This window comes from Procambarus clarkii, unplaced genomic scaffold, assembly GCF_040958095.1.
Source record: "Procambarus clarkii isolate CNS0578487 unplaced genomic scaffold, FALCON_Pclarkii_2.0 HiC_scaffold_107, whole genome shotgun sequence".
Classification (NCBI taxonomy): domain Eukaryota; kingdom Metazoa; phylum Arthropoda; class Malacostraca; order Decapoda; family Cambaridae; genus Procambarus; species Procambarus clarkii.
Window position 1 is genome coordinate 1,008,643 of NW_027189140.1, and position 13,147 is coordinate 1,021,789.

Below are 13,147 nucleotides of genomic sequence, written 5' to 3' on the forward strand. Positions count from 1 at the left end.
GTGGCGGCCGCCTCCTGGGTCAGCCCTTTCTTTTCCTTCTCTTTGGGTATGAAGCTCCAGGGAGCCGTAGGGGCTCCCCACAGAAAACCAGCGTTGAATGTAATGAAACGCCATTTTCTGGGTAAGCCCCGGAGGTTCCCTGGCAACCCTCCCTCCCACTGGTTGGCATTTTTTTCGAGTTGGTTGAAGCTTAGCTTCCGAACTGATGCTAGGCAATGGCGCGGTGAGGTCCGGGGCTCCCCCCTCCCCCTCTGGGGACGGAGAGGGTTGTGCGGATGATCGGCGCGGCAGTAAAGTGTGATGTTTGCTTGTTTCATTGGGATTGTAGGGAGTTTCTACCTCTCTGTTCGGTTTTTTGTTTTAGTTTTTTACCATGTGAGGTTTGTTTTGTTATGCCTACCTTTCTGGGTGCCTAAAGCAGGTCGATGGCAGATAAGGAAAACCCCAACCACAAAGGGGTTTTCCAGGGCCATTGTTCCCTGAAACCTCTCTGAAGGGGCCAGGTTCTGGCGCTGGTCCCTGGTAGGTCTGAACTCCTTAGCTAATGTCCCGATCTAATATAACATACATTAGCCCGATTAGCTCCAGGGAGCCTCCGGGGCTCACCCAGAAAATGGTGTTTCATTACATTCAACACTGGTTTTATTCCTTTTATATTCCCTGCAGCTACACAAATAACTGTCATCAGGGTATATTTAAACAGTTTTCTATTTTTTTTGCTTTTTCATTGATTTGATAACATAATGAATCTTTTACCACTAATTTCAGGATTTACAAAGCAGTATCCATGCCAAAGTATTTGAAGACTTGGTGAAATTTGTTAGAAATTCTGGCGAGGAGAGTTGCACCATAAATGCTTCAACTAGAGGTGGTAAATCAGTGGAAGGCCAGAGAGATATACCTACAGCATGCTTAGTAACGGGTGTAAACATGCCAGACCACGATGCAGTGTTTAGCAGTTTAGTTGGCCTTCTGGTTGAAGGGGTTACACCACACATTGCACAGCTTCGAAGTAGAGAATGCACCACTCTTAGGTGAGGATGGTCCATTTCTGTTCGTGTAGGTCTTTCAGTTTGTGAGACACTAAAAGAGTAATTAAGTTATGAGTTGTTATAAATCGCTATCGCTTAAGCTTAATTTATTTTACTCTGGAAAGTGAAGACATGTTTTGGCTATTACAGAGGTGCCATTCATAAGATGATCACACAGCTGATGGGTCAGAATGACTTGGTAGATCTTGATTTTGAAGATGAAATGATGAAAGTACCATCCATTAAGAGGACTCAGGTTAATATGGCTGTATTAACTTCATGGTATCAGGTAAGATAATAGTTATTACTACTCATCTTGTTAAGTAATTTTCTTTTTGCACAATTCCCAATATTCGTATATACTGTATTGGGCATCTTCGTAGTTTTTTTTTAGAATAAAATGTATATTATTTCTTGGAGAGTGCCTTTGTGGCTCTCTAATGCTATAGTCACTGAGATAGCGAACGTCCCCTACACAGTTATTTCAGTCTTAGGAGTTCTGTTGGCCTACCAGGAACCCAGAGCCCGAACCTATCGGGCTCCGCCCCATGGGTATTATGGTTGGTTCCCAGGGTTGGGGGGGAGCCTGAGGAGGGGCCATGGGTACCCTTCTACCCTTCCATTATAACATCAAGCAGTGATGACTTCTCTGGGGAACACTCTCTGGCACGTTTTTTCTGCATACCACTAGGACCTGCTTGTGGCTCACTGCTTGTTTTTCTCACTAAAAACCTGTCTAGTGACACTTTTTTTCCCTACTTTGTAACACTTGTCTGAAGTGAGACATCACATTGTCATTAAAAAGGTTAACACAACGGCCTACTACAGCTTGCTCTGGGTGAATTAATAACTTTTCAACATTCTCAAGTGTTTGTGCTCTTTGTTTCATGATTGTTGATATGCCTTTTGCCACTTTAGCATTTTTTTTTTTTTTTTTTTTTTTTTGAGATATATACAAGAGTTGTTACATTCTTGTACAGCCACTAGTACGCGTAGCGTTTCGGGCAAGTCCTTAATCCTATGGTCCCTGGAATACGATCCCCTGCCGCGAAGAATCGTACTTTCATAATGTCCTTTTTCTTAGCAATTACAGTGCATATCGTTGACATAGATTTATTGTACTTCCTAGCTATTTCAACAACCCATGTACCATTTAAGGGTTTACGAATGGTCTCTCTTGTTTTTCCTCTATGGTCATTCGCACATGTGTTTTCTTGGCTTGAACCTTACCACAGGCTTTCTTGGGACCCATGGCAAGATATATAATAATAACTTTTATGTTTAAATACCCCAAAATCCGAAAAGCTTTGAAATTCTTTTTGAATAATTCAGGCGCAATTGTCACTAGGCGGGAGGCACTGGTAAACTGAGGTGCGGTCACCATGCCACCACGCGGTGGCACGGTGTGGTGCGCGATTGGTTAAGGTGGGGCTTTCTATACTTCTTTCTCCCAGTCCAGCTCTTGCTCCGAGTCCTGGCAAAATTGGAATCCAACAGGGGAATGGATTTCTGGCTTCTTGGTGACCAGCTCTGCCTTGTTTTCAGGCACTGCTTGTTCGGTGTCCAAACCCAGCTGTTTACCTGAGGCTCTGCCTTTTTTAGAGGGCTCCTGTGGAGTACCTTGTTGATTCTGCCTTCTCCAGTCTTCATGTTTGGAGTGTGTGATACATGTTTATCGCCATTTTTATGGTTACCTTACCTTGAGGTGCTTCTGGGGCTTAGCGTCCCTGCGGCCTGGTCGTCGACCAGGCCTCCTGGTTGCTGGACTGATCAACCAGGCTGTTGGACGCGGCTGATCGCAGCCTGATGTATGAGTCACAGCCTGGTTGATCAGGTATCTTTTGGAGGTGCTTATCCAGTTCTCTCTTGAACACTGTGAGGGGTTTGCCAGTTATGCCCCTTATGTGTAGCGGAAGTGTGTTTAACAGTCTCGGGCCTCTGATGTTGATAGAGTTCTCTCTCAGAGTACCTGTTGCACCTCTTTTCTGTGGGGAGCCCCTACGGCTCCCTGGAGCTTATCGGGCTAATGTATGTTATGTTAGACCGGGACATTAGCTAAGGAGTTCAGACCTACCAGGGACCAGCGCCAGAACCTGGCCCCTTCAGAGAGGTTTCAGGGAGCAATGGCCCTGGAAAACCCCATATGGTTGGGGGTTTTCCTTATCTGCCATCGACCGGGGTTAGGCACCCAGAAAGGTAGGCGTAACAAAACAAACCCCACATGGTAAGAAACTACAACAAAAACCGAACAGAGAGGTAGAAAACTCCCTACAATCCCAAGGAAACAAGCAAACAAGCAAACATCACACTTTACTGCCGCGCCGATCGTCCGCGCAGCCCTCCCCACCCCGGGAGGGGGAGGGGGGGAGCCCCGGACCTACCGCGCCGGCTGCCAAGCTCCAGTTCGTTCGCTAATGTCAACCGGGATTGACGCTTCTCTGGCCTCAGTTTCCTAGGCGGTGTTTGCCTTGTGTGGCGTTCACTGCCGTGTGTTGTGGTGTGCGGTGGCCAGGAGTACTTCATCAGTGCCGGGGCTGCATGTGCTTAGTGGCTGACTTCCCTAAGCGCCCTGTGAGTACTGCCCTTGCGTAACAGGGTTATCTTCCCTGGGGCGTTCGGGAACCATTCCCGTAGAGGTTCTTGCTGCTCGGCATTTGCCTCGCCCTTGGGGCCAGCTGGGGCTTGGGGCCCTTGTTTGGCCCTGGGTAGGGATTGGTATTGTGCTGGTTAGGGCATCAAGGTGTTGCGCAGCCTGCCACCTAAGTGGCGGCCGGTTTCTGTTGCCTCTGGAGACGGTGTACTTTTGCGGGGTTTTTCTTTTGTTTTTCATTTTCTTGCCTGGTGGGGGTCTGCCTAAGGTGGTTATAGTTCCACTGGTAGTGTTTGGCGGCCCTCTGCTAGGCCCCCGTGCTTGTACACGTCTCAGGGGTTTTCAGTGCTATAATCTACCCTCTTGTTATGTTTGGGTTTCTTAACCGGTTAGCAACACCTTGCCCGGGCTTCCCGTAGTTGTTACCCTACGGGCCCTGGAAACCCCTGTCTGGGCTCGGGGGACCATTGAATGTGTCTTCTGGGTTCCAACCCGTCTTGAACGGGATCATTGGTTGCTGTTCCCTTGTCTCCGGGTGACAGTCGCCATTTTTACCTCCGTCATGCTGCCTGTTGGGTCACTGACACCTTGACCCGGAGTCTTGCGAGTGATTCTCTGCTTGTTCTCCAGTACTCTCCTGATGTTATTACTGTTCAGAGTACAGGCGGCATCCGTGTTGCAAGCTAGGTTAGGTTGCTGCAACATGCTAGGTTGGTTTCCCACTCGAATGCCCCGTGGCCGCCCCGTTTGGTTAGGTGCTGCTCGCCCCTTTCTCTCCATGTTCCCGGCTCCGGACCGTCTGCGGGTTTCGGGGTCGGGGCGGGGTTCAGTTGCGGCAGAGACTCGGGCGGTTTTCGGGGGATGCCCCGTTCGGGTTGGGGACGGAGGTTTGAGCCTGTGCCTCCTGCCAAGGCTTCTGGGTCTTACCAGCGGCCCTTTCTTGTTGCCTTTCCCATGGGCTCTTGCTTTTCTTTAAGGGCGGAGGGCTTGGAGGACGGCTCTGCCCCGGGGCCTCTGTTGTTGGTTCCCGGGGCTGTGGGGGTTGCCTGCTAGCAGTTCTGGGGCGGTTTTGCCCCTTCAGGGGTTTTTCTGCTGTTGGGCGTCGTTTTTCGCCCTTCCAGTCTGCTAGCTTCCCACATTTGCTGGCGTGTTTTTGTGTATTAAGCGTCAGTCACAGCCCCTGCTGGCGGCCATTTTCGTCTGCCGGTTTCCCAGCGTGGCCACCAGGGCGGCGTTGCGGTTTGTTTACATGCGTCTGGGTGTGCGAGCGAGCGTCTCTGGTGAGTTTTCAAAAAATTTGCAGGTTTTTTGTTCTCCTGTTGTCGTTTCTTTGTTTTTCTGGTGTTTTCTTGCCGTTGCCTGTTCCTCTGGGAACGTTTGGGTGTTGATTTTGGGTCTGAGCCTCTGGGTTTAGGCTCAGTGCCCCTGGCTGGTATGCTTGCTCCCACACCTTGCCCCTCGGTTTTCGGTCTGTTGGGACCGTTTTCCCAGGGCGTTCTGCTGGGGTCTGTGCTTTGCCTTTTAGTGGTGTTCTCCGCCGGCAAATGTGGTGGTTTGGGCTCCCCCTGGTTCGATTCTGGGTTCCTTTGGGTTCCTTGGTTTCGTTCTGGAGGTTTCTTCCTCTTGGGCCCCCTTTTGTGGGTTCAGGGGACTTTGTTTCCTTGTGTGACCCGGTTCTGCCTTTTGGGGTTCCGGGGTCTTCCTGGCTTGCAGACTGAGCTTTTTGGGTCTTGGCACATGTTGTGGTTGTGCTGGGACTTTGTGGTTTTGCTGTCGAGGTGGGCCTTTTGATGCAGTTTTGTGCCTTCTTTGCCTGGCCGGCGTAGTGCTCTTTGCCACTAGTCGGCGGCTTGTGCTTTTACAATATATGTCCTCACCTAGTTGTGCTTGTGGGGGTTGAGCTCTGGCTCCTTGGTCCTGCCTCTCAACCGTCCGTCAACAGGTGTATCGGTTCCTGTGCCTCTTGGGCTCTGTCATGTCTACATGTGACATTGTATGGGGGTCAGCCTCGTTACTTGTGTGAGGAGTCGCCACATTACTTCTTAGGGCTTTCCCGTTCCCATTCTGACACTCGAAAAAAAAAAAAAAAAAAAAACTTTAATTCTGTCTGTGGCTCTTTTGGGTACTCAGTTTCCACCTGTGTCCCCTAGTGCGTGTGCCCCTTGTGTTACATAGCCTGTCCTTCTCAACCCTGTCGATTCCCTTGGGTATCTTGTATGTGGTGATCAGGTCTCCCCTCACTTCCTCTTCCAGCGAAGTGTGGTTTCATTCCCGTAGTCTCTCCTCATGACTTCGGTAGTGTACTTTTTCTTTCTGAAGGGGTTCTGTTCCCTTCTCTGTTGACTGGGCGCTGGGGGAGCAGCTTGCTCTGTTGCCTCTCGCTTGGTCCCGCTGTTGGTGGGCGCTTTGGGTTGTCTTCCGGCCTCTGCTGGCGTCGGAGGACGGCTTCTCCCCCTTGGGGGGGGTTCAGAGCTGGCGGGGTGGGCTTCTTTCCTGCGCTTCGTCATTTCCTCTTCGTGGGTGCGTGGGGCGTGGTCGATCCGCCCCATCCTTCTGGGCTTCCCGTCTGCTCTTTGCAGTCATGAGCTTTTCCCGTCTGCTCTTTGCAGTCATGAGCTTTTCCAGTCAGCAGTTCTTCTGGACTACTTCCGTCTGCGCCCTGGATCCTCTGCCCTGCTCGGAGGACTGTTGTCTCCTGTTTGGATTCTGTTAGGGCCGGGTGCATGGATGGTGGACCTGGACCTCCAGGTCACTTCTTGGCACGTTCCTCTCCAGTTTTTCTGGGGCTAGCACGGTTGGTAATTACCTATGTGTACTTACCTAAGTGTAGTTACAGGATGAGTGCTACTCTCGTGGTGTCCCGTCTTCCCAGCACTCTTTGTCATATAATGCTTTGATAATAATTGTCATATTGTCCTATAATGATTGTCATATGTCATAATATGTCTTAATATGATTGTCATACAATGCTTTGGTGGTGGGGCTTCAGGTTTGCTGTTTTTATTGCATTCCCTATTTTGTGAAGGGCACTTTGTATACTCTTTGCATCTTTACCGGATCTTAGTGCCCTGTCTGCGTCTGAGATTCAGTGTCTGGCCTACCTCGACGACTGGCTGGAGTGGGCTCCCAGTCAGTCCGCTTGTCTGCTCGCCAGGGGATGGTTCTTTCCAGATCGCTGGGTTTGGTTTCCTGGTGATCTGGAGGTTTTACCTTCTGTTTCCGTCCCGGGTTCGGACCTGGGCCTCGTTTCAGGCTCTTGGGCCCCTCATTGTCTTCCCTCCAGAAGTGTTACTGTGGCTGTGGTCCCGCCTTTGGCTGTTCAGGAGGGGGTCCCGGGTTGCTCAGCGGTTGCTTGGGCGGTTGTGCGGGAGTTGCACTTCGGCGTGCTTGTCTGCCCGCGGAGTCGGGCTTGGCTCCGGCGTCGGTTGGTTCCTACGGAGACTCCACTGCCGCCTCTTGCATTCCTTGGGTTCCTCTGGGGATCTGGTGTTGGTGCTGCGTCACCAGCTTCCTCTTTGGGGTTTTCGGGGTTCCGTGCCTTGGCAGCTCCCCGAGCCTTCGCTCGATGTGTTCACGGACGGGTCGTCTCTCGGCTGGGGCTTTGTGACCAGTGCTCACCAGGTCGGCCGAGGTTGATGTAGTCTGTCTGTCCGTTGGGCTCACAGCCCGGTTCAGGTGTTCATGGCTGTCTGGTTTGTGCTTCGGAGGGTTTGGGTCACTAGGTACTCTACCATTCAGCTCTGTTTGGACTGTTCTCTGGTGGTTCTTGCCGGAACCACAGGGGGTTTGGTTAACCGTGTGGTTCGTGTCCGGGGTGTGTCCTGCGTCCTGGTGGACAGCTGTCTCGGTTCATTCCTCTTCGTGGGTTGGCCAGTCGTCGCCGATTCGTTTTGTTGGCTCCGTTGGGCTTATGGACTCCTGGCCATGGACGTCTTCGGGTCGGCGTGGTCTAGGCGTCGCCCGTTTTGTGGCGCCCTTCCCACCTGCGAGGACTTCACGGTGGAGGCTTTCGGCAGGCCTGGTCGAGGTGGGGGGTACCTGTACCTCTTCTCCCGGTCCAGCTGTTGCTTCGGGTTCTGGCTCGGTTGCAGCCCATTCCCATGAGAACAGTCCTTATGGTTCCACGGTGGCCGGCCCGGCCTTCTTTTCAGACGCTGCTTGATAGGTGTCCGTACCCGGGGCGTTTTTCCTGAGGCTTCGCCTCTTTCAGCAGGCCGAATCGGTCCTGTCCGCGACTGGTTCGGCCTTCTCTTTGGCTCTTCGCGTCTGGTATTTTGACGCAGGTATCGCCATCTCTATGGTGTTCTGGTGGCTTTGTTGACGGTGTCCCACCTGCGAGCTTCGTCTTGGAGACTGTATGACGTTTATTACGTTTTCTCGCGTTTTGTTTCCCCTCCGGCCTGCTCATGAGTCGCCTGAGCCATCCTGGTCCTTGTTCAGGGTGCCTTCTTCTCTTCCCCTCAGTTTGTGGTAGCCCCTTCGGTTTCAGTTTCCTCCTCTTTGGTACTGGTGGTAGCTTTATTGGTGTGCAGCCTTTCTCTGTCCTGGCGACGGTCGAGACGGCTGCTTTCCGGAGGGGTTCTTGGGGTATTGGTACTTGTTTGGTTTGGCCGGGGGGTGCGTCCTGTGTTGTCCAGTTGTGCTTTTTGCTGTTGCCGGCGTACCGTGCCTGGGGATGCGCTGTGGTTGCTCCGGTTCCTTCGTTCCCTGTTTTCAGGGCTCGTGTCTCCCGGGTCGTCCGCAGTGTTTTCCTTCTTCCTGAGGTCTGTCTTTGCGCCCGTGCTGTTCAGACGTTTGCAGCAATTGCTGCTGTGTTGGTGACGTCTCGGGCTCATTTCGGGCGCAGGGAATTGTGGGTCGCACAGGTTTTTGGCCGCCCATCCATATGTGCGTCTGTTCTTGGGCGTTCTTGTTGCCTTGGGTCGCAGGTTTGCGACCGGTTGTTTTGGCTTTGCGTTGCAGAGTTTGTGGCGGCCGCCTCCCGGGTTAGCCCTTTCTTTTCCTTCTCTTTGGGTATGAAGCTCCAGGGAGCCGTAGGGGCTCCCCACAGAAAACCAGCGTTGAATGTAATGAAACGCCATTTTCTGGGTGAGCCCCGGAGGCTCCCTGGAAACCCTCCCTCCCACCGGTCGGCGGTTTTTTCGCGTTGGTTGAAGCTTAGCTTCCGAACTGGAGCTTGGCAGCCGGCGCGGTAGGTCCGGGGCTCCCCCCCTCCCCCTCCCGGGGTGGGGAGGGCTGCGCGGACGATCGGCGCGGCAGTAAAGTGTGATGTTTGCTTGTTTGCTTGTTTCCTTGGGATTGTAGGGAGTTTTCTACCTCTCTGTTCGGTTTTTGTTGTAGTTTCTTACCATGTGGGGTTTGTTTTGTTACGCCTACCTTTCTGGGTGCCTAACCCCGGTCGATGGCAGATAAGGAAAACCCCCAACCATATGGGGTTTTCCAGGGCCATTGCTCCCTGAAACCTCTCTGAAGGGGCCAGGTTCTGGCGCTGGTCCCTGGTAGGTCTGAACTCCTTAGCTAATGTCCCGGTCTAACATAACATACATTAGCCCGATAAGCTCCAGGGAGCCTCCGGGGCTCATCCAGAAAATGGCGTTTCATTACATTCAACGCTGGTTTTTTTCAACGGGGATATCCTGCACATCCTGCCACGTCTTCTGGTCTCATGTGATGTTATTTCTGTGTGCAGGTTTGGGACCAGCCCCTCTAATATTTTCCACGTGTAAATTATTATGTATCTCTCCCGCCTGCGCTCAAGGGAGTACAGATTTAGGCTCTTTAGTCGGTCCCAATAGTTTAGATGTTTTACTGAGTGGATTCTAGCAGTAAAGGATCTCTGCACGCTCTCCAGGTCAGCAATTTCTCCAGCTTTGAAAGGGGCTGGAGAAATAGTACTCCACTCTATATACTGTGCAGCAGTACTCCACTCTAGAGAGCACAAGCATTTTGAAAAGTATCATCATCAGTATAGCATCTCTAGTGTGAAAAGTTCTTGTTATCCAACATGGTGTGGTGGATAGTGGTGATCAGGTGGCTGGTTTGTTGGTGCCCACCTTCGGTCTTCCTCTTGGCGACAGTATGAAGTCTCCTTGTGTTCTTTTCTCCATTTCCTCTCCCTTTGTCGTTCCTCTTCAATGTTTGTTTCAGTTGTTCTGTTTTCCTTTCTTGTTTTTTCTTGATTGGCATCTTACGTTGAATATTCTCGCCTCGTATCGTGCACTGGTGGCAGAGCCGCTTCAGCTTGCGGGATTGAGACTTCATTACTTTCAACGCTGTGTTTTGGTCATCAAAATGCTAAAGTGTTTAAGTACACTTAAATGATCACCATCAAGTCAGCTGAGTGGTGATTGATATTGTAAAATGTATAAGAGAAAAATAAAGCAATATTTTAGGTTGAAAACTGTTACACAGATGGAATGGGTAAGGTTGTTCATAGTGAACTTGTAGCAGAGTGGATAGTGTGTAATTGAGATGTGTTAGATCATCAAACTTTGACTTTTCCCAAAATTATGGATTCAGTTTTGAGAACACATCATGGAAAAGATGAGGAAGAGGTTCAGAATTCACTGGGGAAAGCATCTGTGGAAGCAGGGATAGCTCGTAATAGTCAGTTTGCTTTATTTTCTTTTTAAGAAAGTATCAGACAGCTAGTCTTCTGTTACCCCCAATCCCCTCTCCCAGCCCATTTTTATTTATTGTTGATATTAGGGGCCAGAAATATAGCTTTGTGTCGAGTCAAATGGATAGTGACTAACCTTACACTCTTTTGTCTATTACATCTTCTGCTCCCAAATTTGCTTATGTTTATTGAACTTGTCTGTTGCTTCGATATTGTTTTTTCAGAAGCCAATAATTATTGTCATGTAGGTCTATGTAAAACAGTCAGACTTCTTTTTTATTATATTAGTTGTAGTCTACATATATTTTATTTTACTTTTATTTATTTGATTTACTGTACTGTGTTTGTTGGAGTGCATTCTTTCCATCAATATAATCTTCCAGTCATACAAGGGGTGGGGGGAGGGGTTGTGTTCCAAGAACCACAGAAATATCCGCAGACAACCCGTTCTCGCAAATTCGTAAAGTCAATATTGACTTATTAACTACGTGCATAGGTGATATACTAAACATAATACTAAACATAACCTATACCTATTATAGGTTAGGTAATAATTGTAATTACGAAGCAATAAGATGCTTATCTTAAGATACTAACAAGGTTAGGTAAGGTCGGTGTTTTCTATGAATCTTTTTAAGGGTATCTATTATGTTAAGTATGTCACCTATGCACATATTTAATAAGTCAATATTGACTTATTAAATTTGCGAGAACGGGTTGCCGCAGAAGAGGGCTGTTGGTCCCAAGCATTTTAGATAAAAGTGATGCCACTGTTTAACAATAGAACCATAGTATTTGAAGAGCAATTAGATTAATATGCATTTCGGTACACTTAAAAATTAGGACACTTATTTAATAGCTTCTTACTTTACAACAATTTCCAGGAGCTTACAAGTACAGCATTGCAAGATGATCTTCCTTCTAAGTTAAGAGGATCCCCACAAAAAGTAGCAGGATATACTTGCAAGGATGTAACGTCATGCAAAGCTATGGAATCCCCACGCAAGTCTATGGCATCGCCACGCAAGTCTATGGCATCGCCACGCAAGACTATGGCATCGCCACGCAAGTCTATGGCATCGCCACGCATGACTATGGCATCGCCACGCAAGACTGTAGCATCCCCACGCAAGATAATGGTATCCCCAAACAAGATTATCGCATCGCCTCGCAAGACCGTGGCAGTTCCATGCAAAATTATGGAATCTACTTGCAGAACTATGGAATCTCCGTCTAAACCTAAGAAATCTCCTGCAAAGAAGATGAAATTAAGCAATGAACCGCCTCCGCCAAAGAGAGGCCTTTGTCCACCTCTTGTAGTTATTTTAGAGGATGTGGAAAGTTTTCCTGCAAATATTCTTCCTGCAAATAGATGACCTCATCCTTATCTGTAGGTATGTATACTGTATGCCAGTAAGTATTGACTGCATGAGAGACCTTTCCTGAGCTTCCAGATTTGTAACCCTCCCTAAAGTAAGGTCCTGTGTCCTTTAACAGGAGTCTGCTACAGTCAGGCAGGATAAGATATTGACACTGATGCCACAGGAAAGTTTATAAATGGTCTCATCAAGGTTATTATAGCTTGTAGGGAGTTATGGGATAATACTCATTCCAGTCCAGAATGACTGACAGAGGTCACTTCATAAAAAACTTGAGGCCCTTGGGAACTTTAACTTAGTATTATTGGTGCTCTTGCTGGTTACCAGTTGGTCAGCCTGGCACCATACCCTGAGCACCATGAGGCCCCACCACCATAATCACCTTTGGCTGCCCTGATGTAAGTCATCTCACTCACTTTCTAACTGTTGTCCCTTTTGCAGTTGGCAGGCCAGGACTGGGTTTTCAGTCAAGTTTCACATTTTTTCGGATGTCAGGGGACACCGCACCCGAGTGCCGGGGGGAAACTGCACCCGAGTGTCGGGGGGAAACCACACCCGAGTGTTGGGAAAACTGCACCCGAGTGTTGGGGAAACCACACCCGAGTGTCGGGAAAACCCGCACCCAAGTGTCAGAGGAAACAGCACCCGAGGGCTGGGAAAAAACCGTGCCCTAGTGTCGGGAAAACTGTACCAGAGTATCAGGAATTTTAGTGCGCACCAAACACTGCAATTTTGTAGTCAAGATGTCCATGGTATTGTATGTATAGTGCCCATTCTGCTGTTATTTTATAGAACAGTGTTTCCTCTTCTGATATCAACCTATTTAGTGCTTCAGGTCTGTGCCACAACCCCAGACCTTCCTCTATTTTGATAGTGGGGGTGGGGGCCGGTCTTGATCCTGGTTGGGTATTTTATTGCAGTGTCTTGAGGGTGTGTTCTAGGTTCTGGAGTGAGTATTATGTTTTCCACAGTTAGATACCCCGGATGTCCATGTGAGGTTCCCAGTTCCTCTTCATGATGCATTTCTGGCCTCCTGTTGGGGATTCCTCCAGATGTTTTTACCTTGATTCCCTAGCTGGGTACTCCAGTTGAGTCCTCCCGGAGGTCTTTCTAGGCTACTCAGGTGTGTTTCCTGTTTTTTCAGGTTTCTAGTCTGGACCTCTGGGGGATGGGTGCCTGGTTGTCGGGTGTACCCTTGGTGCCTATTTGAATTTAACATTTTCCCTTGTGTGTGTTTCTTGACTTTACCCATGGGTAATACTTTACTTTGGCTTTTCTAATGAGTGCTATGTCCTGCAGCAGTTCTCTGATTATCTTGAGCAAGAATTTTGTCATTATCAGGAGGGAAATTTTCCATTCTGAGTGGCTCCTTGATTACTTCCATTCCCACCCTGTTGGTCTCGGATTTCCAAAGCATTCTTCGGTGTCTCGAGATTTATGTGAAGACGCACTGGCTCTCAAACCTAGTAGTGGTGACTTTACTGCCAGCAGGTGGCAGTCGGCTAACAGCTACTTTTCTCATTAGTTA

At 49.2% G+C, this 13,147-nt stretch overlaps 1 protein-coding gene across 1 annotated transcript in view; it reads left to right on the forward strand.

Annotated features, from left to right (window-relative positions):
* The window catches only part of LOC138360321 (origin recognition complex subunit 3-like), a 108,438-nt gene that overhangs the window by 42,639 nt on the left and 52,652 nt on the right, over positions 1 to 13,147 (forward strand). Inside the window, exons 4-5 of the mRNA XM_069320238.1 lie at positions 769 to 1,034; positions 1,182 to 1,320. Coding sequence (XP_069176339.1) covers positions 769 to 1,034; positions 1,182 to 1,320 — 405 coding nt within the window. The remainder of the gene's footprint in view (positions 1 to 768; positions 1,035 to 1,181; positions 1,321 to 13,147) is intronic.